The following is a 22,125-nucleotide window of genomic DNA, read 5'->3' as shown; positions in this document are numbered from 1 at the left end:
CTCCTCCCCGCACTCGGTCCGCTCCTCTCCGCTCTCGGTCCACTCCTCTCCGCTCTCGGTCCACTCCTCTCCGCTCTCTGTCCGCTCCTCCCCGCTCTCGGTCCGCTCCTCTCCCCTCTCGGTCCGCTCCTCTCCCCTCTCGGTCCGCTCCTCTCCCCTCTCGGTCTGCTCCTCCCCGCTCTCGGTCCGCTCCTCTCCCCTCTCGGTCCATTCCTCTCCCCTCTCCCCTCTCTGTCCGCTCCTCTCCGCTCTCGGTCCGCTCCTCTCCGCTCTCTGTCCGCTCCTCTCCCCTCTCGGTCCGCTCCTCTCCCCTCTCGGTCCGCTCCTCTCCGCTCTCGGTCCACTCCTCTCCGCTCTCTGTCCGCTCCTCTCCGCTCTCGGTCCGCTCCTCTCCCCTCTCGGTCCGCTCCTCTCCGCTCTCGGTCCGCTCCTCTCCGCTCTCGGTCCGCTCCTCTCCCCTCTCGGTCCGCTCCTCTCCGCTCTCGGTCCGCTCCTCTCCGCTCTCGGTCCGCTCCTCTCCGCTCTCGGTCCGCTCCTCTCCGCTCTCGGTCCGCTCCTCTCCCCTCTCGGTCCGCTCCTCTCCGCTCTCGGTCCGCTCCTCTCCGCTCTCGGTCCGCTCCTCTCCGCTCTCGGTCCGCTCCTCTCCGCTCTCTGTCCGCTCCTCTCCGCTCTCGGTCCGCTCCTCTCCCCTCTCGGTCCACTCCTCTCCCCTCTCGGTCCACTCCTCTCCCCTCTCGGTCCGCTCCTCTCCCCTCTCGGTCCACTCCTCTCCGCTCTCGGTCCGCTCCTCTCCCCTCTCGGTCCACTCCTCTCCCCTCTCGGTCCGCTCCTCTCCCCTCTCGGTCCACTCCTCTCCCCTCTCGGTCCGCTCCTCTCCGCTCTCGGTCCGCTCCTCTCCGCTCTCGGTCCGCTCCTCTCCGCTCTCGGTCCGCTCCTCTCCGCTCTCTGTCCGCTCCTCTCCCCTCTCGGTCCGCTCTTCTACGCTCTCTGTCCGCTCCTCTCCCCTCTCGGTCCACTCCTCTCCCCTCTCGGTCCGCTCCTCTCCCCTCTCGGTCCACTCCTCTCCCCTCTCGGTCCGCTCCTCTCCGCTCTCGGTCCGCTCCTCTCCGCTCTCGGTCCGCTCCTCTCCGCTCTCTGTCCGCTCCTCTCCCCTCTCGGTCCGCTCTTCTACGCTCTCGGTCCACTCCTCTCCCCTCTCCGCTCTCTGTCCGCTCCTCTCCGCTCTCTGTCCGCTCCTCTCCGCTCTCGGTCCGCTCCTCTCCGCTCTCTGTCCGCTCCTCCCCGCTCTCGGTCCGCTCCTCTCCCCTCTCGGTCCGCTCCTCCCCGCACTCGGTCCGCTCCTCTCCGCTCTCGGTCCGCTCCTCTCCCCTCTCGGTCCGCTCCTCTCCGCTCTCGGTCCGCTCCTCTCCCCTCTCGGTCCGCTCCTCTCCGCTCTCGGTCCGCTCCTCTCCGCACTCGGTCCGCTCCTCTCCGCTCTCGGTCCGCTCCTCTCCGCTCTCGGTCCGCTCCTCTCCGCATTCGGTCCGCTCCTCTCCGCTCTCGGTCCGCTCCTCTCCCCTGACTAATCAAATGCACCTCACTCCTTACTGCACTGAATCCCCTCACTCATCAAATTCCCAATTATAGACTCTGTCGAAACCAGACTCCGTCGATAGCTGCTACTCCGTGCTCCATCACTCTAACTTGTGGTCAGGATTGAGGATTGGGGTCAGTGGTTCGGGCTGGTGGGTAGGATTGAGGATTGGGGTTAGTGGTTCGGGCTGATGGTCAGGATTGAGGATTGGGGTTAGTGGTTCGGGCTGGTGGTTAGTATTTATGTGGCTGGTCCAGTTAAGTTTCTGGTCAATGGTTTCCCCCAGGATGTTGATGGTGGGGGATTCGGCGATGGTAATGCCGTTGAATGTGAAGGGGAGGTGGTTAGACTCTCTCTTGTTCGAGATTGTCATTGTCTGGCACATGTCTGGCGCGAATATTACTTGCCCCTTATCAACCCAAACCTGGATATTGCCCAGGTCTTGCTGCATGCGGGCTCGGATTGCTTCATTTATCTGAGGGGTTGCGAATGGAACTGAACACTGTGCAATCATCAGCGAACATCCCCACTTCTGACCTTATGATGGAGGGAAGGTCATTGGAATAAAGAAGGATAAGGGGGAAGATCCTGTCTCTTTCATTCTGGTTTACAGATGTGTTTTGTATGCAGCGTACTGTCTCTTTAAAAAGCCGGATGAACGTTACTGCCCCTTTTAAAAAGCCGGAGAAACGTTACCGTCCGTTTAAAAAGCCGGTTGACTGTCACTGTCCCTTGAAAAAGCCTGATGAATGTTACCGTCTTTTTAAAGAGCCTGATGCATGTTTCTGTCCCTTTAAAAAGCCTGATGAATGTTACCGTCTTTTTAAAAAGCCTGATGCATGTCACTGTCCCTTTAAAAAAGCCTGATGAATGTTTTCCCACCAGTTAGCACTAACCACATTGTGTTCTTTTTATTTTTATTTATTAATTACACTGTGTTATTCCCCCATTACTCCCTGCTCTCTGTCCTGAATTGATCCATTTTACTAACTAATGTTGAAATCTTTGCTCCGCCCCACAGGGTTCCATCTGTTTGAACCACAACAGAAAGGTCCAGTTTTCTCCCGGAGTTTGAGATCAATCAGGTTTCAAAATGGTGCAGAGTTTCAGCCAATGAGGGAGATCCGGGCTCAGCCCCGCCCACTCGGTGCCGCAAGTCCCGCCCCTCACTCACTCCCATTGGTTGGAGGACCCGCCGCCCGCTCGGTCCTCCAGCCCCGCCCCCGCTCTTCCTATTGGCCCGGAGCTCCCGTCGATCACCCGGGCAGTGTGAGCTGAGCTTGCGCGGCGGGCGGGCGGTGACTGAGGGAGTGGCGGAGGGTGAAGAGCTGGAGAGAGCGGGCTAATAAAGGGCGGGGATCGCAGGGCCCAGAAACACCGAGTGTAGGGCCCAGGACCCGAGAGAAAACAGGCGGCATCATCCCCCCTCCATTACCCCCCCTCCATTACCCCCCCTCCATTACCCCCCCTCCACTACCCCCCCTCCATTATCCCCCTTTCCTCCCGTTAGTGACCCGTCGGTTCAAGCGGAAACGCAGCAAGCGGCCCGTGGGCCCCGCGCATGCGCCAAACTGCAGGACTGTCAGGGAGCGTCTGTAAACGATGAGAAACGGTGACGGTAAAGGAGCGTCTGCAAATGAAGGAGAAAAAGTGATTGGGTCAGGGAGTGTCTGTAAATAAAGGAGAAATGGTGATGATCTGGGAGTGTCTGCAATTGAAGGTGAAATCATGATGCATCAGGCAGCGTCTGTAAATGAAAGAAAAATAACAATGTGTCAAGGAGCATTTGTATTGAAGGAGAAATCATGATGGGTCAGGGAGCGTCTTTAAATGATGGAGAAATCATGTTGGAGCAGGCAGCTTCCGGAAATGAAGGAGAAATCATGCGTCAGGGATCGTCTATAAACGAAGAGAAATGGAGACGAGTCAGGGGGTGTTAGAGAATCATACTTACCTATTTAACACGCAGGCTAAAAATCAACATAACAAAAATATAAAGACAAATCATCAGCAATATTATATCAGCGCTTTTCATCAGTTCACTTCAAGGCAGTTTGCAAAGCTCTGTTGCCAGTCTGATTAACCCTTTCCTTAAATAGAGACAACTCCTGCTACTTCCCACTCGACCATGTCCCCACCACTGAAGATCATCAATTCTCAGAACGTTACTGACCTCATCTCTTCAGGAGGAGAAACCAGTCATTATAGAACTGAACCCAGCCAGAGTCAGCACCTTCAGGGGAGGAGAGAGAGGGGAACCAGTGAGTGTAGAACTGCACCCAGTCAGAGTCAGCACCTTCAGGGGAAGAGAGAGAGGGGAACCTGTGAGTGTAGAACTGAACCCAGTCAGAGTTAGCACCTTCAGGGGAGGAGAGAGAGGGGAACCAATGAGTGTAGAACTGAACCCAGTCAGAGTCAGCACCTTCAGGGGAGGAGAGAGAGGGGAACCTGTGAGTGTCGAACTGAACCCAGTCAGAGTTAGCACCTTCAGGGGATGAGAGAGAGGGGGACCTGTGAGTGTAGAACTGAACCCAGTCAGAGTTAGCACCTTCAGGGGAGGAGAGAGAGGGGAATCAATGAGTATAGAACTGAACCCAGTCAGAGTCAGCACCTTCAGGGGAGGAGAGAGAGGGGAACCAATGAGGATAGAACTGAACCCAGTCAGAGTCAGCACCTTCAGGGGAGGAGAGAGAGGGGAACCTGTGAGTGTCGAACTGAACTCAGCCGGAGTAGTGGGAGTGAGAAAACTGGATATGGAGTATGGAATTTAGAAATGGTGCGATGGGTTTGGATTTCAGCAGAGGGAGGAGGGAGAGTGTGTGGGACGGGGATTTACAGCTTTGGGGGAACAAGAGATGAAAGAATGTTCCATTGAAACTGGAATTGTCTGTTCTGAATTTCTATCCTGTATTTACAGTGATGACTTTTGTAAACTCCTTTTACAGGGCACTAGAAGGGGAGGATTAACAGACCAGAAACTCAAATCAAACATCACGTCAAGATCTGATAGAGACACTCGATTCATCAGGACCTGAATATCATCGGCCTTTGAGTATGGAAGGAAAAAGCACCATTCACAGAGGGGAGAGGCCGTGGGAATGTGGGGACTGTGGGAAGGGATTCAATTGCCCGTCCCAGCTCGAAACTCATCGACGCAGTCACACTGGGGAGAGGCCGTTCATCTGCTCCGTGTGTGGGAAGGGATTCACTAAATCATCCCACCTCATTGAACACAAATTTGTCCACATTGATAAGAGACCGATTAAATGTTCTGAGTGTGAGAAGAGCTTTAAAAACACAAAGGATCTGTTGACACACCAGCGAGTTCACACTGGGGAGAGACCGTTCACCTGCTCCGTGTGTGAGAAGCGATTCACTCAGTCTTGCCACCTACTGACACACCAGCGAGTTCACACTGCAGAGAGGCCGTACCTCTGCTCTGTGTGTGGGAAGGGATTCACTCAGGCTTCCAACCTGTTGAGACACCAGCGAGTTCATACTGGGGAGAGGCCGTTCACCTGCTCCGTGTGTGGAAGCAAATTCAGTTTTTCAGCCAGCCTCAGTAAACACCAACTTGTTCACACCAATAAGAGACCCTTTAAATGTTCTGACTGTGAGAAGAGCTTTAAAAGCACTAAGCATCTGCTGAAACACCAACGTACTCACACTGGGGAGAGGCCGTTCACCTGCTCCGCATGTGGGAAGGGATTCACTCAGTCATCCCACTTGCTGAGACACCAGCGACTTCACACTGGGGAGAGGCCGTTCACCTGTTCCGTGTGTGGGAAGGGATTCACTCAGTCATCCCACCTCCTGTCACACCAGCGAGTCCACAAGTGACTGCAGTGGTTGGATTCTGCTGCTATTGCCGCTGTTAATCACATCCAGGACTGAACCATGTTCATTTTCGCAGTTGGTGATTGTTTCTGCTGATGTTAATTACATGTAGCCGTGGTATCCAGGGAAGGGATCGGTAACCCGCTGCAATTTAATATTTTGATACATGTGAAATAAATCAGCTTTGCTTCAAACACACAGTTTGTCAAGTCCTTGAGTTCTCCAAGGTAAGAGGAGACTATTTGACGTCCTGTTACCCACTGTTCCATTTTTGGATCTTTCTCCTTTCTAACTCTGGATTATTTCAGTTCTCATACCTTCAGTTACTCTCATGGACAAGTCCCAGCTCTCCATACCTCCCAGATTCCTTCTCCTAACCTCAGTATCCAGGGAAGGTATCGGTAACAGGCTCGGGATCTCTAAACACTAAACCCAGTCTGTTAATTACTCCACTGTAGGGGTGAGGGCTGTAACAGGTGAGTGTGATCCCCTTCCCAACCAATGTGTGACGCTTCTGCAGTCAAATATCCTGCTGCCACTCACTGTCCCGACTCAAGGGTGAAGAGTTGCCACTTAACTGGTCTTGGAGCTTGACCACAGCCTGTGGATCTGTGACCCCAGTGGAAGTCGGCACCTTCAGTCGTGGTGAGAAACCCCCTGTGAGCAGAGTGAGAATAAAATAAATGAGGCACTGGGACCCTGAAGCCCCGCCCACTCTTTGCTCCTTGGTCACTGGGAACCTGAAGCCCCGCCCACTCATTGTTCCTGATCGCTGGGACACTGAAGCCCCGCCCACTCTTTGTTCCTGGTCACTGGGACCCTGAAGCCCCGCCCACTCTTTGTTCCCGGTCACTGGGACCCTGAAGCCCCACCCACTCTTTGTTCCCGGTCGCTGGGACCCTGAAGCCCCGCCCACTCTTAGTTCCTGGTCGCTGGGACCCTGAAGCCCCGCCCACTCTTTCTTCCTGGTCACTGGGATCCTAAAGCCCCGCCCACTCTTTGTCCCCACTCACGGGGAGCCTGGAGCCCCGCCCACTGTTTGTTCCTGTACCAGGAAGGCTGCGCCTGCGCAGTTCTGCTGACAAACGTCCTGACCTTCCTCTACAAAAATGGCGGTGGGAGACCCGCGCCTGTTATCGGAGAATGAGGCTCACGGCTTCAATCCTGGTGAACACGCCCGCTCCGATGGAATCTGAGGCCGCGCTCTATCTTTATAAACCCTGCGGCGTGGGCTTGCCCGGTTTATTAATCTCCTGCCCCCGGGCTCTTTTACCTCCACCAGACCCGCGGCTCCGGACAGAAGTCACTCTCGCGCCTGCGCGTTGGACTCCTTTAATAGGGAATAGGGCGTATTCGCATTCGCGCTGCACTCTGGGTAACTCGGACCGCCATTGAAACCATTTTATTGGCGATTGCTTTGATCGGCGGGGTCCGGGGGGACGGTGGGGGAAACGGGGGGATCAGCGATAATAAATGGAACTTGATCTGAACATTGGAGCCCGGGGCTCGGCCGCCACATGGAGCGGTCTCCGCCCCGCGCCAGGCTCGCTGGGCCGCCATGAACCGGCAGCAACAGGAGACTGTCGCCATTCATAAAGGGACAGTGAGCGCACTGTCTCTGACGTTGGCAGTTAAAGTGCTCTCTTCGACTCCAGGTTGTGTTTTTATGGTAGTTGAACGCACAGTGCTTCTCCTCAACCGTGGGGCTGAGGCGGATCATTAAAGGGACAGTGGTTCCCTTCTTTTACACAGAATTACTTCGAGATGACAGCAGAGAAACAGGCCATTCGACCCAACTGGTCGAAGCCGGTGATAATGCTCCACACGACCCTCCTCCCTGCATCATTTAACTCCTTTCTGTGCATGTTTATTGTTAAAGGTACAGTGCCACTTCTTACCTGTTGGAGTGGTGCAAATATTTAAAGGGACAGTGACTCCACTTTCTGTATATATTTATAGTTAAAGTTACAGTGCACCTCCTTACCTGTGGCAGTTGGCGGGATTTCAGGGTCTCTGTTCCCAACCTGGTTCAAGTCACCAGGAGACAAAATCATTGACTCATTTAATGTGTTCTCACGCTGCACACAGGGGTTTCTCACCGTTCTCTCAGCTCCTTCCCTCAAACTGGGGTGACAGTCTGATTCCCAGAGATTTCTGAAGTAACAACCCGAGGGTCGACTTCCATTTTAAAGTCCCAGGGTTAGAATCCCCATCTACACTCCCAGGGTTAGAATCCCCATCTACACTCCCAGGGTTAGAATCCCCATCTACACTCCCAGGGTTAGAATCCCCATCTACACTCCCAGGGTTAGAAACCCCATCTACACTCCCAGGGTTAGAATCCCCATCTCCACTCCCAGGGTTAGAATCCCCATCTACACTCACGGGGTTAGAATCCCCATCTACACTCCCAGGGTTAGAATCCCCATCGACACTCCCAGGGTTAGAATCCCCATCTACACTCCCAGGGTTAGAATCCCCATCTACACTCCCAGGGTTAGAATCCCCATCGACACTCCCAGGGTTAGAATCCCCATCGACACTCCCAGGGTTAGAATCCCCATCTACACTCCCAGGGTTAGAATCCCCATCGACACTCCCAGGGTTAGAATCCCCATCTACACTCCCAGGGTTAGAATCCCCATCTACACTCCCAGGGTTAGAATCCCCATCGACACTCCCAGGGTTGGAATCCCCATCTACACTCCCAGGGTTAGAATCCCCATCGACACTCCCAGTGTTAGAATCTCCTTCTGCACTCCCAGGGTTAGAATCCCCATCTCCACTCCCAGGGTTAGAATCCCCATCTCCACTCCCAGGGTTAGAATCCCCATCTACACTCCCAGGGATAGAATCCCCATCTCCACTCCCAGGGTTAGAATCCCAGTGTACACTCCCAGGGTTAGAATACCCGTGTACAATCCCAGTGTTAGAATCCCAATGTACAGTCCCAGGGTTAGAATCCCACAGGAACGTAGGAACAGGAGTAGGCCATTCAGCCCCTTGTGCCTGCTCCGCCATTTGATAAGATCATGGCTGATCTGTGATCTAACTCCATATACCTGCCTTTGGCCCATATCCCTTAATACCTTTGGTTGCCAAAAAGCTATCTATCTCAGATTTGAATTTAGAAATTGAGCTAGTATCAATTGCCGTTTGCGGAAGAGAGTTCCAAACTTCTACAACCCTTTGTGTGTAGAAATGTTTTCTAATCTCACTCCTGAAAGGTCTGGCTCTAATTTTTAGACTGTGCCCCCGACTCCCAGAATCCCCAACCAGCGGAAATAGTTTCTCTCTATCCACCCTATCTGTTCCCCTTAATATCTTATAAACTTCGATCAGATCACCCCTTAACCTTCGAAACTCTAGAGAATACAACCCCAATTTATGTAATCTCTCCTCGTAACTTAACCCTTGCATTCCAGGTATCATTCCAGTAAACCTACGCTGCACTCCCTCCAAGGCCAATATGTCCTTCCGAAGGTGCGGTGCCCAGAAGTGCTCACAGTGTTCCAGGTGTGGTCTAACCAGGGTGTTGTACAGCTGCAGCATAATTTCTGCCCCCTTGTACTCTCGTCCTTTAGATATAAAGGCCAGCATTCCATTAGCCTTCTTGATTATTTTCTGCACCTGTTCATGACACTTCAATGATCTATGTACCTGAACCCCGAAGTCCCTTTGGAGATCCACTGTTTTTAACTTTTTACCATTTAGAAAGTACCCTGTTCGATCCTTTCTTGATCCAAAGTGGATGACCTCACATTTGTCTACATTGAATTCCATTTGCCACGATCCCCATGTACAGTCCCAGTGTTAGAATCCCCGTGTACAGTCCCAGGGTTAGAATCCCCGTGTACAGTCCCAGGGTTGGAATCCCCATGTACAGTCCAAGGGTTAGAATCCCCGTGTACAGTCCCAAGGTTAGAATCTCTTTATACAGTGCAGAGGGTGCAGTCGGAAAATGTCTGCCTGCGTGTGTAAATTGTCTTCAGTCGGTTGTATCTGTGTGGAGCATGCTTGTAATTTCCTTCTGTGTGTCGAATGTGTGTTGTTTGTGTGTAGTTTGAGTGTGTAATTTGTGTCTGTGTGTCGTGTGTGTGTACTATGTGTAGTTTGTGTGTCTAATATGTCTGTGTGTAGTGTGTCGTATTTGTGTGTGTAGTTTGTGTCTGTGTTTGTTTGTTTACAGTTTGTGTCTGTGTGTAATCTGCCTGTGTTGTTTGTATGTGTGTAATTTCTGACCGTTTGTAGCATGTGTGTTGTTTGTATGTGTGAGTTAGGTATTTTTCATTCGTTCATGGGATGTGGGTGTCGCTGGAGGGCCAGCATTTATTGCCCATACCTAATTGCCCTTGAGAAGGTGGTGGTGAGCCGCCTTCTTGAACCATGCAGTCCATGTGGTGAAGGTTCTCCTACAGTGCAGCTAGGAAGGGAGTTCTAGGATTTTGACGCAGCGACGATGAAGGAACAGCGATATATTTCCAAGTCGGAATGGTGTGTGACTTGGAGGGGAACGTGCAGCTGGTGTTGTTCCCATGTGCCTGCTGCTCTTGTCCTTCCAGGTGGTAGAGGTCATGGGATTGGGAGGTGCTGTCGAAGAAGCCTTGGCGAGTTGCTGCAGTGCATCCTGTGGATGGTACACACTGCAGCCACAATGTGCCAGTGGTGAAGGGAGTGAATGTTTAGGGTGGTGGATGAGATGCCAATCAAGCGGGCTGCTTTGTCCTGGATGGTGTCGAGCTTCTTGAGTGTTGTTGGAGCTGCACTCGTCCAGGCAAGTGGAGAGTATTCCATCACACTCCTGACTTGTGAACTGGGAACTGAGGTTAAGGGATATGTCAGTAGAGATGCAGTGGCAGACATTTAATGGGATATTTCATAACACTCAGCAAAGATACATTCCAGTGAGAAAGAAAGACTCTCGGGGAAGGACGTACCATCCGTGTCCAACTAAGGAAGTTAAAGATAGTATCAAATTGAATGAAAAAGCATACAATTCCGCAAAGATTAGTGACAGGTCAGAAGATTGGTCAAAATATTAAAAAACAGCAAAGAATGACTAAAAGAATAATGAGGGAGAGATTGGAGTACTGGAGAAAGCGAGCTAGAAATATAATAACAGATAGTAAGAGTTTCCACAGGTATTTAAAAAGAAGAGTAAGTAAAGTGAATGTTGGTCCTCCAGAGAGTGAGTCTGGGGAATTAATAATGGAGAATAAGGAAATGGTGGATGAATTGAACAGATATTTTGCGTCCGTCTTCACAGGAGAGGATACAAATAACATGCCAGAAATAATTGTGGATCAAGAGGTGAAAGGGAGGGAGGAACTTAAAACATTTACAATCACCAGGGAAAGGGTTTTGAAAAAAATATTAGATCTAAAAGCTGACAAGTTCCTCGGTCCTGACGGACTTTATCCGAGGGTATTAAAAGAAATGGCTGCAGAGATAATTGGTGCATTGGTATTAATTTTCCAAAATTCCCTAGATTCTGGAAGGGTCTCATCAGATTGGAAAATAGCAAATACTCCTCTATTCAAGAAAGGAAGGAGACAGAAAGCCGGAAACTACAGGCCAGTTAGCTTAACATCTGTCATGGGGAAAATGCGAGAATCTATTATTAAGGAGGTTCTAGCAGGGCACTTAGAAAATCTCAATGCAATCAGGCAGAGTCAACACGGCTTTGTGAAAGGGAAATCGTGTTTGACTAATTTATTAGAGTTCTTTGAGAAAGTAACAAGCAACGTGGATAAAGGGGACCCTGTGGATGTGGTGTGCTTGGAGATCCAGAAGGCTTTTGACAAGGTGCCACACCAAAGGTGACTACACAAAATAAGAACTCATGGTGAAGGGGGTAACATATTTGCATGGATAAAGGATTGGTTAGCTCACAGGAAACAGAGAGTCGGCATAAATGGGTCATTTTCAGGTTGGCAAGATGTAACAAGTGGAGTGCCACAGGGATCAGTGCTTGGGCCTCAACTATTTACAATCTATATCAATGATTTGGATGAAGGGACCAAATGTATTGTTGCTAAATTTGAGAATGAGACAAAGGTAGTTCGGAAAGTAAGTTGTGAAGAGGACATAAGGAGTTTATAAAGGGATATCGATAGGTTAAGTGAGTGAGCAAAAATTTGGCAGATGGAGTATAATGTGGGAAAATGTGAACTTGTCCACTTTGGCAAGAGGAATAGAAAAGCAGTATTTTATTTAAATGGAGAGAGATTGAAGAACTCTGAAGTCCAGAGCGATCTGGGTATCGTAGTACATGAATCACAGAAAGTTAGTCTGCAGGTACAGCAAGTGATTAGGAAGGCAAATGGAATGTTCTCATTTACTACAAGGGGAATGGAATATAAAAGTGGAAATGTTTTACTACAGTTGTTCAGGGCATTGGTGAGACCACATCTAGAATAATGTGCGCAGTTTTGGTCTCCTTATTTAAGAAAGGACATAATTGCTTTGGAGGCGGTTCAGAGAAGGTTCACTCGACTGATTCCTGGGATGAGGGGGTTATCTTATGAGGAAAGGTTGGACAAGTTGGGCCTGTATACATTGGAGTTTAGAAGGATGAGAGGTGATCTTATTGAAACACATAAGATCCTGAGGGGACTAGAAGGGATAGATGCTGAGAGGATGTTTCCCCTTGTGGGAGAGACTAGAACTAGGGGCCACAGTTTAAAAATAAGGGGTCTCCCATTTAAGACGGAGATGAGGAGAATTTTTTTCCCTGAAGGTTGTGAGTCTGTGGAACTCCCTTCCCCAGAGAGCTGGGGAGGCAGGGTCATTGAATATTTTAAAGGCCGAGTTAGATAGATTCCTGATTATCAAGGGAGTCAAATGTTATAGTAGGTAGGTGGGAAAGTAGGGTTGATGTCACAATCAGATCAGCCATGATCTTATCAAATGACAGATCAGGCTCCAGGGGCCGAATGGCCTACTCCTGCTCTTAATTCGTATGTTTATACGAGTGAGGAATATGAACACCATGAGGTTACAGATTGTGTTGGATTCCAATTCTGCTGCTGCTGATGGCCCACAGCGCCTCACGGATGCCCAGTTTTGAGCAGCGAGATCTGTTCTGAATCTATCCCATTTCGCACGATGGCAGTGCCACACAACACGTTGGATGGTGTCCTCAGTGTGAAGAGGGGACTTGGCTCCACAAGGACTGTGCGGTGGTCACTCCTACCAATACCGTCATGGACAGATACTCGCCTTGTTTGCCCTCCCCAATTGCATTACCTCACACTTCTCTGGATTGAATTCCATTTGCCACCTTTCTGCCCACCTGACCAGTCCATTGATATCTTCCTGCAGTCAACAGCTTTCCTCCTCACTCCCAACCACACGGCCAATTTATGTATCATCTGCAAACTTCTTGATCAAGTCCTCCACATTCAAGTGCAAATCATTAATATATACCACAAAAAGCAAGGGACCAATAGTGAGCCTTGACGAACCCCACTGGAAACAGCCTTCCAGTTGCAAAAACATCTGTCAACCATCACCCTTTGCTTCCTGCCACTGAGCCAATTTTGGATCCGACTCGCCACTTTCCCTTTGATCCCAAGGGATTTAACTTTTTTGACCAGTCTGCCATGTGGGACCTTGTCAGAAGACTTGCTAAAATCCATGGATACTACATCAAATGCGTTGCCCTCATCGACCCTCCTCGTTACCTCCTCATAAGAGTCAATCAACTTCGTCAGACACGACATTCCCTGAACAAATCCATGCTGACTGTCCTTGATTAATCCGTGCCTTTCTAAATGACAATTAATATTGTCCCTCAGAATTGTTTCCAATCATTTGGCCACCACCGAGGTTCGGCTGACTGGCCTGTAATTACTCAGTCTATCCCTTTCTCCCTTTTTAAACAATGGTACACTGTATTTAAAAGAAAGCTGATTTATTTGAGACTGATACAGAATATTAAACTCCAGCCCAGTTATATTGGTTATTATCAGAAACAAACCCCAACTGTCAGAATGAACATGGTTCAGTCCTGGATGTGATTAACAGCAGCAGAATCCAACCCCTGTGGTAACATGTGAACTCGCTGGTGTGACTGCAGGTTGGATGACTGAGTGAATCCCTTCCCACAAACAGAGCAGGTGAACGGTCTCTCCCCAGTGTGAACTCGCTGGTGAATCAGCAGGTTGTATGACTTAATGAATCCCTTCCCACACTCTGAGCAGGTGAACGGTCTCTCCCCATTGTGAGTGCGTTGGTGTGTCAGCAGTCCGTTTGTGCTTTTAAAGCTCTTCCCACAGTCAGAACATTTAAAAGGTCTCTTATCAGTGTGAACAGGTTGGTGTTCAATGAGACTGGATGAACAAGTGAATCCCTTCCCACACACAGAGCAGGTGAACGGTCTCTCCCCCGTGTGAACTCGCTGGTGAATCAGCAGGGCGGATGACTGAGTGAATCCCTTCCCACACTCTGCGCAGGTGAACGGCCTCTCCCCAGTGTGAACTCGCTGGTGAATCAGCAGGGCGGATGACTGAGTGAATCCCTTCCCACACTCTGCGCAGGTGAACGGCCTCTCCCCAGTGTGAACTCGCTGGTGAATCAGCAGGGCGGATGACCGAGTGAATCCTTTCCCACATGCGGAGCAGGTAAACGGCCTCTCCCCAGTGTGAGTACGTTGGTGTCTCAGCAGAGCATTCCTGCTTTTAAACCTCTTCCCACAGTCAGAACATTTTAAAGGTCTCTTATCACTGTGAACAAGTTGGTGTTCAATGAGACTGGATGAACAAGTGAATCCTTTCCCACACACGGAGCAGGTGAACGGTCTCTCCCCAGTGTGAACTCGCTGGTGCCTCAGTCGGTCGGCTGAATGAGCGAATCCCTTCCCACACTCTGCGCAGGTGAACGGCCTCTCCCCGGTGTGAATTCGCTGGTGTCTCAGCAGGGTGGATGACTGAGTGAATCCCATCCCACACACGGAGCAGATAATCGGTCTCTCCCCAGTGTGAGTACGTTGGTGTCTCAGGAGAGCATTCCTGCTTTTAAACCTCTTCTCACAGTCAGAACATTTAAAATTTCTCTTATCACTGTGAACAAGTTGGTGTGAAATGAGGCTGGATGAACAAGTGAATCCTTTCCCACACACGGAGCAGGTGAACGGCCTCTCCCCAGTTTGAAATCGGTGGTGTCTCAGCAGAGTGGATGACTGAGTGAATCCCTTCCCATATGAGGAGCAGATAAACGGCCTCTCCCCAGTGTGACTGCGTCGATGAGTTTCCAGCTGGGATGGGTAATTGAATCCCTTCCCACAGTCCCCACATTTCCACGGTTTCTCTGTGGTCCGGGTGTCCTTGTGTCTCTCCAGGTTGGACGATCAGTTGAAGCCTCGTCCACACACAGAACACGTGGACGGTTTCTCCCCGCTGTAAATGGTGCGATGTTTTTTCAGGCTGTGTCACTGGGTAAAGCTCTTTCCACACTCAGTGCATTGGAACACTCTCACTCGGGTGTGTGTGACTCAGTGATTTTCCAGTCACAATGAAGTTTGATCTTTTCCCACAGACAGAACAGACAAACATTTCTCCTTCAACATTCAAAGGTCGATGATATTCAGGTCCTGATGAATCGAGTGACTCGGTCAGATTGACTTGAGGTTTGGTTTGATTTTCCCGTCTGTGAATCCTCACCTTCCAATCCCCTGTAAAAGGAGTTTACAAAAGTCCTCACTGTAAATACAGGATAGAAATTCAGAACAGACAATTCTAGTTTCGACAGAATATTCTTCCCGCTCATTCCCCCAGACTGTAAATCCCCGTCCCACACACTCTCCCTCCTCCCTGTGCTGAAATCCAAACCCATCGCACCATCCCCAACATATTTCATTCCATCTGAGTTTTCTCTCCCTCCCTCTGAAGGTGTTGACTCTGACTGGGTTCAGTTCTGCACTCACTGGTTCCCCTCTCTCCCTCCCCGTGAAGTTCTCTCCCCCTCTTCCACAACATCTCCCAATTTTGGTGATGGGCTCTCCTTGACCCATCTCCATTTTTCCTTCTTATATTCACTGACACACGCCGATTTCTCTATCAAAGAGAAGCTCTCTGACCAGTTACCATTCCAACTTCCTTTCCAGACGTTCCCTGATCCGTCGTCATTTGGGTCTGGGGGGAGGGGTTTGGGGGGATAATGTTCACTGTTTTATATTGGGGTCTGGGGGGGATAATGTTCACTGTTTTATATTGGGGTCTGGGGGGGATAATGTCCACTGTTTTATATTGGGGTCTGGGGGGGATAATGTTCATTGTTTTATATTGGGGTCTGGGGGGATAATGTTCATTGTTTTATATTGGGGTCTGGGGGGATAATGTTCATTGTTTTATATTGGGGTCTGGGGGGGATAATGTCCACTGTTTTATATTGGGGTCTGGGGGGGATAATGTTCATTGTTTTATATTGGGGTCTGGGGGGATAATATTCACTGTTTTATATTGAGGTCTGGGAGGGATAATGTTCACTGTTTTATATTGGGGTCTGGGGGGATAATGTTCACTGTTTAATATTGGGGTCTGGGGGGGATAATGTTCACTGTTTTATATTGGGGTCTGGGGGGGATAATGTTCATTGTTTTATATTGGGGTCTGGGGGGATAATGTTCATTGTTTTATATTGGGGTCTGGGGGGGATAATGTTCACTGTTTTATATTGGGGTCTGGGGGGGATAATGTTCATTGTTTTATATTGGGGTCTGGGGGGGATAATGTTCACTGTTTTATATTGGGGTCTGGGGGGATAATGTTCACTGTTTTATATTGGGGTCTGGGGGGGATAATGTTCACTGTTTTATATTGGGGTCTGGGGGGGATAATGTCCACTGTTTTATATTGGGGTCTGGGGGGGGGATAATGTTCGCTGTTTTCTATTGGGGTCTGGGGATAATGTTCGCTGTTTTATATTGGGATCTGGGGGGATAATGTTTCCTGTTTTATATTGGGGTCTGGGGGGATAATGTTCACTGTTTTATATTGGGGTCTGGGGGGGATAATGTTCACTGTTTTATATTGGGGTCTGGGGGGATAATGTTTCCTGTTTTATGTTGGGGTCTGGGGGGATAATGTCAACTGTTTTATATTGGGGTCTGGGGGGATAATTTTTCCTGTTTTATATTGGGGTCTGGGGGGATAATGTTCACTGTTTTATATTGGGATCTGGGGGGATAATGTTTCCTGTTTTATATTGGGGTCTGGGGGGATAATGTTCACTGTTTTATATTGGGGTCTGGGGGGGATAATGTTCACTGTTTTATATTGGGGTCTGGGGGGGATAATGTTCACTGTTTTATATTGGGGTCTGTGGGGCACTCAGTGTTCACTGAAGTCTGCGTCTCCTGCGCCTGCTCAGCTCACACTGTCCAACAATGGGCCTCTCCCACCCCTCAGCTCACACTGTCCAACAATGGGCCTCTCCCACCCCTCAGCTCACACTGTCCAACAATGGGCCTCTCCCACCCCTCAGCTCACACTGTCCAACAATGGGCCTCCCCCACCCCTCAGCTCACACTGTCCAACAATGGGCCTCTCCCACCTCTCTCTGTGAGGCTTTAAACAGATGGAACCCTGTGGGGTGGAGCAAACATTTCAACATTTGTTCGTGAAATGGGTGAATTCAGGACAGACAGCAGGGATTATTTGAGGAATAACACAGTGTGGTGATGAAGGGAATTCAGTGGGTGTTGTGTAGATGGATTGTCTAAAGGTGTTTGAGAAGGTGCCGCACAGGAGGCTTGTTGAAAAATTAAGGTTCACGGAATTGAAGGGAGTGGGGCAGCGTGGACAGGAAGTTGGGGAAAGGGCAGAAAACAGAGAGTCGTGGATAATGTATATTGTTCAGACTGGAGGGATGTGAACAGTGGTGTCCCCCAGGGTCAGTGTTGGGACCATTGCTCTTCTCAATACAGGGAAATGATCTGGGCTCGGGTATATAGGGCACAAGATGAAAATCTCCAGATAATTCAAATGCCACCAAGATAGGTAGTGTGGGGAACTGTGAAGAGGACTGGAAGTGGCTTCAGTGTCACGGACACTGGATAATAAATTGGACAGATAGATGGCAGATGAAATTTAATGCAGAGAAATGTGAAGTGATACATTTTGGGAAGAAGAATAGGGAGAGGAAAAGTGAGAGGCTCCGTTGATGAAGCTGTTCAGAAACTATATCCCAGATTTTAATAAATAGGGGTGAATAGTGTTAATCATTGGTTATTTATTGCTGCACACTGTCCCAAACACTCCCAGGGCAGGTACAGCACGGATTAGATACAGAGTAAAACACCCTCTGCACTGTCCCAAACACTCCCAGGGCAGGGACAGCACAGGTTAGATCGAGAGTAAAGCTCCCTTGACACTGTCTCATCAAACACTCCCAGGGCAGACACAGCACAGGTTAGATAGAGGGTAAAGCTCCCTCTACAATGTCCCATCAAACACTCCCGCGGCAGTTAAAGCATTGGTCAGATACCGAGTAAAGATCCCTCTACACTGTCCCATCAAACACTCCCAGGGCAGGGACTGCACGGGTTATGTGCAGAGTAAAGCTCCCTCTGCAGTGTCCCATCAAACACTCCCGGGGCAGTTACAGCACGGGTGAGATACAGAGCAAAGCTCACTCCACATTGTCCCATCAAACAGTCCCGGGAAGGTACAACACGGGTTAGGTGCAGAGTCAAGGTCCCTCCACAGTGTCCAAAACACTCCCGGGGCAGGAACAGCACAGTTTAGATACAGGGTAAAGCTCCCTCGACACTGTCCCGTCAAACACTCCCGGGGCAGGTACAATAAGGTGAGATAGAGTGTAAAGTTCCCTCTGCAATGTTCCATCAAACACTCCCAGGGCTGCGACAGCACGGAATAGATACCGAGTAAAGCTCCCTCTGCACTGTCCCATCAAACACTCCCGTGGAAGCGACAGCACGGAATAGATATCGAGTAAAGCTCCCTCTACATTGTCCCACCAAACACTCCCAGGGCAGAGACAGCACGGGTTAGATACAGAGTAAAGCTCCCTCGACACTGTCCCATCAAACACTCCCAGGGCAGGGACAGCACGGGTTCGATACAGAGTAAAGCTCCCTCCACACTGTCCCATCAAACACTCCCGGGGATGGTACAGCACGGGTTAGATACAGAATAAAGCTCCCTCTGCACTGTCTCATCCAACACTCCCGGGGCAGGTCCAGCATGGGTTAGATACAGGGTAAAGCTCCCTCTGCACTGTCCCATCAAACAATCACAGGGCAGGGACAGCATGGGTTGAGATTCTGGGTAAAACTCCCTCCACACTGTCCCATCAAACACTCCCGGGGCAGGGACAGCACGGGTTAGATACAGAGTAAAGCTCCCTCGACACTGTCCCATCAAACACTCCCAGGGCAGTGACAGCACGGGTTACGTACAGAGTAAAGCTCCCTCTACACTGTCCCATCAAACACTCCCAGGGCAGGTACAGCACGGGTTAGATACAGAGTAAAGCTCCCTCCACACTGTCCCATCAAACACTCCCAGGGCAGGTACAGCACGGGTTAGATACAGAGTAAAGCTCCCTCTACACTGTCCCATCAAACACTCCCGGGGCAGGTACAGCACGGGTTAGATACAGAGTAAAGCTCCCTCGACAATGTGCCGTCTCACACTGCCAGGACAGGTGCAGCACGGGGTAGATGCAGAGCAAAGCACCCTCCACATTGTCCAAAACACTCCCAGGGCAGGTGCAGCACGGGTTAGATCCCGAGTAAAGCTCCCTCTGCACTGTCCCATCAAACACACCCAGGGCAGGGACAGCATGGGTTGAAATTCTGGGTAAAACTCCCTCTGCACTGTCCCATCAAACACTCCCGGGGCAGGGACAGCACGGGTTAGATACAGAGTAAAGCTCCCTCTAAACTGTCCCATCAAACACTCCCGGGGCAGGTACAGCACGGGTTAGATACAGAGTAAAGCTCCCTCTCCACTGTCCCATCAAACATTCCCAGGGCAGGTACAGCTCGGGTTAGGTACAGAGTAAAGCTCCCTCTACACTGTCCCATCAAACACTCCCAGGGCAGGTACAGCATGGGTTACGTACAGAGTAAAGCTCCCTCTGCACTGTCCCATCAAACACTCCCGGGGCAGGTACAGCACGGGTTAGATACAGAGTAAAGCTCCCTTTACACTGTCCCATCAAACACTCCCAGTGCAGGGACAGCACGGGTTACGGACAGAGTAAAGCTCCCTCTACACTGTCCCATCAAACACTCCCAGGGCAGGTACAGCACGGGTCAGATACAGAGTAAAGCTCCCTCTACACTGTCCCATCAAAAACTCCCGGGGCAGGCACAGCACGGGTGAGATACAGAGTAAAGCTCCCTCTACACTGTCCCATCAAACACTCCCAGGGCAGGGACAGCACGGGTTACGTACAGAGTAAAGCTCCCTCCACACTGTCCCATCAAACACTGCCAGGGCAGGTACAGCACGGGTTGGATACAGAGTAAAGCTCCCTCTACACTGTCCCATCAAACACTCCCGGGGCAGGTACAGCACGGGTTAGATACAGAGTAAAGCTCCCTCTACACTGTCCCATCAAACACTCCCAGGGCAGGGACAGCACGGGTTAGATACAGAGTAAAGCTCCCTCTACACTGTCCCATCAAACACTCCCGGGGCAAGTACAGCACGGGTTAGATACAGAGTAAAGCTCCCTCTGCACTGTCCCATCAAACACTCCCGGGGCAGGGACAGCACGGGTTAGATACAGAGTAAAGCTCCCTCTACACTGTCCCATCAAACACTCCCGGGGCAGGTACAGCACGGGTTCGATACAGAGTAAAGCTCTCTCTACACTGTCCCATCAAACACTCCCGGGGCAGGTACAGCACGGGTTAGATACAGAGTAAAGCTCCCTCTGCACTGTCCCATCAAACACTCCCGGGGCAGGGACAGCACGGGTTAGATACAGAGTAAAGCTCCCTCTACACTGTCCCATCAAACACTCCCGGGGCAGGTACAGCACGGGTTAGATACAGAGTAAAGCTCCCTCTCCACTGTCCCATCAAACACTCCCGGGGCAGGTGCAGCACGGGTTAGATACAGAGTAAAGCTCCCTCTACACTGTCCCATCAAACACTCCCGGGGCAGGTGCAGCACGGGTTAGATACAGAGTAAAGCTCCCTCTGCACTGTCCCATCAAACACTCCCGGGGCAGGTACAGGGTTAGATACAGAGTAAAGCTCCCTCTGCACTGTCCCATCAAACACTCCCGGGGCAGGTACAGCACGGGTTAGATACAGAGTAAAGCTCCCTCTCCACTGTCCCATCAAACACTCCCGGGGCAGGTGCAGCACGGGTTAGATACAGAGTAAAGCTCCCTCTACACTGTCCCATCAAACACTCCCGGGGCAGGTGCAGCACGGGTTCGATACAGAGTAAAGCTCCCTCTACACTGTCCCATCAAACACTCCCGGGGCAGGTACAGCACGGGTTGAGATTCTGAGTGAAATATCCTGAAGCCCCGCCCACTCTGTACCTGTACCAAGGTGGCCGCGCATGCGCCGTGACGCTACCACATCCTGTACCAAGATGGCCGCGCATGCGCAGTGACGCTCCTATACTCCTGTACTAAGATGGCGGCCGGTTCCCCCGGTAACCCGGCCTATCTCCGGGGAGAAATCCCGCAGTTGCCGTCCGGCTGCTCACACTCGGGATCAGAGGATCCGACTCGGGTCCTGCGGCCTCGCTCCATGTTTATAAGCCGTGGGGCGCGGTCTCCGCCCGGTTTCTGAGTGTCCTGTCCCCGGCACCCCACCTACCTGCTCCCGACCCTCCGACTCCGTCTGGCGACCGCGCGGACCCTTTCCCGCGCCTGCGCGCTGGGCTCCTGGAGACGTCAGAGCCGAGGCCCCGCCCTCACCCACTGGCCCCGCCCCCTCATGGAGCTGCTCCCTCGCGCGAGGCCCCGCTGGTTTTGGGCGGAATGAGACCGCGCGCTGTTCCTCCTCCCACTGCCTGTGGGAATGGGGCAGATATTTAAAGGGACAGGCACTCCCCTTTGTTTATAGTTAAAGGGACAGTCCCGTTTATCTTTGAATGTCAGGGGATTTCATTAACGCAGCTCCTATTAACAATCGGTCCGTTCTGTCATTAGTGCAGAGATTAGGAACATTTAATCATTATGAACAGGAGGAGGCCATTCAGCCCCTCCAACCTGTTCCGCCATTTAATTGTATCATATCTGATCTGTATCTTAACTCCATCTACCCGCCTTGGTACCATAACCTTTAATACCCTCGCCTATCAAAAATCTATCAATCTCAGATCTGAAATTTTCACTTGACCCCCAGCCTCGACTGCTCTCAGGGAGAGAGTTCCAGATTTCCACTGCCCTTTGTGCGAAGAAGTGATTCCTGACATCGCCCCTGAATGGCCTCGCTCTAATTTTAAGGTTATGCCCCCTTGTTCTGGACTCCCCCACCAGAGGAAGTAGTTTGTCTCTATCTGCCCTATCAAATCCTTCAATCACCTCGATTAGATCACCCCTTAATCTTCCAAGCTCCACTCAAAACAAGCCCAGTCTATGCAATCTGTCAGTATCACTCTGGTGAATCTGTGCTGCACCCCTTCCAAGGCCAGTATATCCTCCCTGAGGTGCAGTGCCCAGAACTGAAGGCAGTCTCCAGATGGGGTTTAACCAGAGCTCTGTACAACTGTAACATC

At 50.8% G+C, this 22,125-nt stretch overlaps 2 protein-coding genes across 5 annotated transcripts; one reads left to right on the top strand and one right to left on the bottom strand.

Annotated features, from left to right (window-relative positions):
- Nucleotides 1-3,112: 3,112 nt before the first annotated feature.
- LOC137315694 (zinc finger protein 551-like) lies at nt 3,113-5,595 on the top strand. 3 transcript variants are annotated; one of them, XM_067980206.1, is made up of 2 exons: nt 3,113-3,191; nt 4,519-5,595. In XM_067980206.1, exon 2 carries the CDS (start codon nt 4,628-4,630, stop codon nt 5,411-5,413), a length of 786 nt encoding a protein of 261 aa, XP_067836307.1. In that variant the 5' UTR covers nt 3,113-3,191; nt 4,519-4,627; the 3' UTR covers nt 5,414-5,595. The 3 variants fall into 3 exon arrangements, with proteins under 3 accessions (XP_067836307.1, XP_067836308.1, XP_067836306.1); XM_067980207.1 differs by lacking the exon at nt 3,113-3,191 and adding an exon at nt 3,223-3,293; XM_067980205.1 differs by lacking the exon at nt 3,113-3,191 and adding an exon at nt 3,707-3,834.
- Nucleotides 5,596-13,308: 7,713 nt separating this feature from the next.
- LOC137315690 (zinc finger protein 551-like) lies at nt 13,309-21,285 on the bottom strand. 2 transcript variants are annotated; one of them, XM_067980200.1, is made up of 2 exons: nt 21,222-21,285; nt 13,309-15,083 (listed from the first exon to the last, which is right to left on the bottom strand). In XM_067980200.1, exon 2 carries the CDS (start codon nt 14,352-14,354, stop codon nt 13,416-13,418), a length of 939 nt encoding a protein of 312 aa, XP_067836301.1. In that variant the 5' UTR covers nt 14,355-15,083; nt 21,222-21,285; the 3' UTR covers nt 13,309-13,415. The 2 variants fall into 2 exon arrangements, with proteins under 2 accessions (XP_067836301.1, XP_067836300.1); XM_067980199.1 differs by having other exon boundaries at nt 13,309-15,111; nt 21,222-21,283.
- Nucleotides 21,286-22,125: the final 840 nt, after the last annotated feature.

This window comes from Heptranchias perlo, unplaced genomic scaffold (genome assembly GCF_035084215.1).
Source record: "Heptranchias perlo isolate sHepPer1 unplaced genomic scaffold, sHepPer1.hap1 HAP1_SCAFFOLD_56, whole genome shotgun sequence".
Lineage (NCBI taxonomy): Eukaryota > Metazoa > Chordata > Chondrichthyes > Hexanchiformes > Hexanchidae > Heptranchias > Heptranchias perlo.
This window is presented reverse-complemented; position numbering and strand designations above follow the sequence as displayed.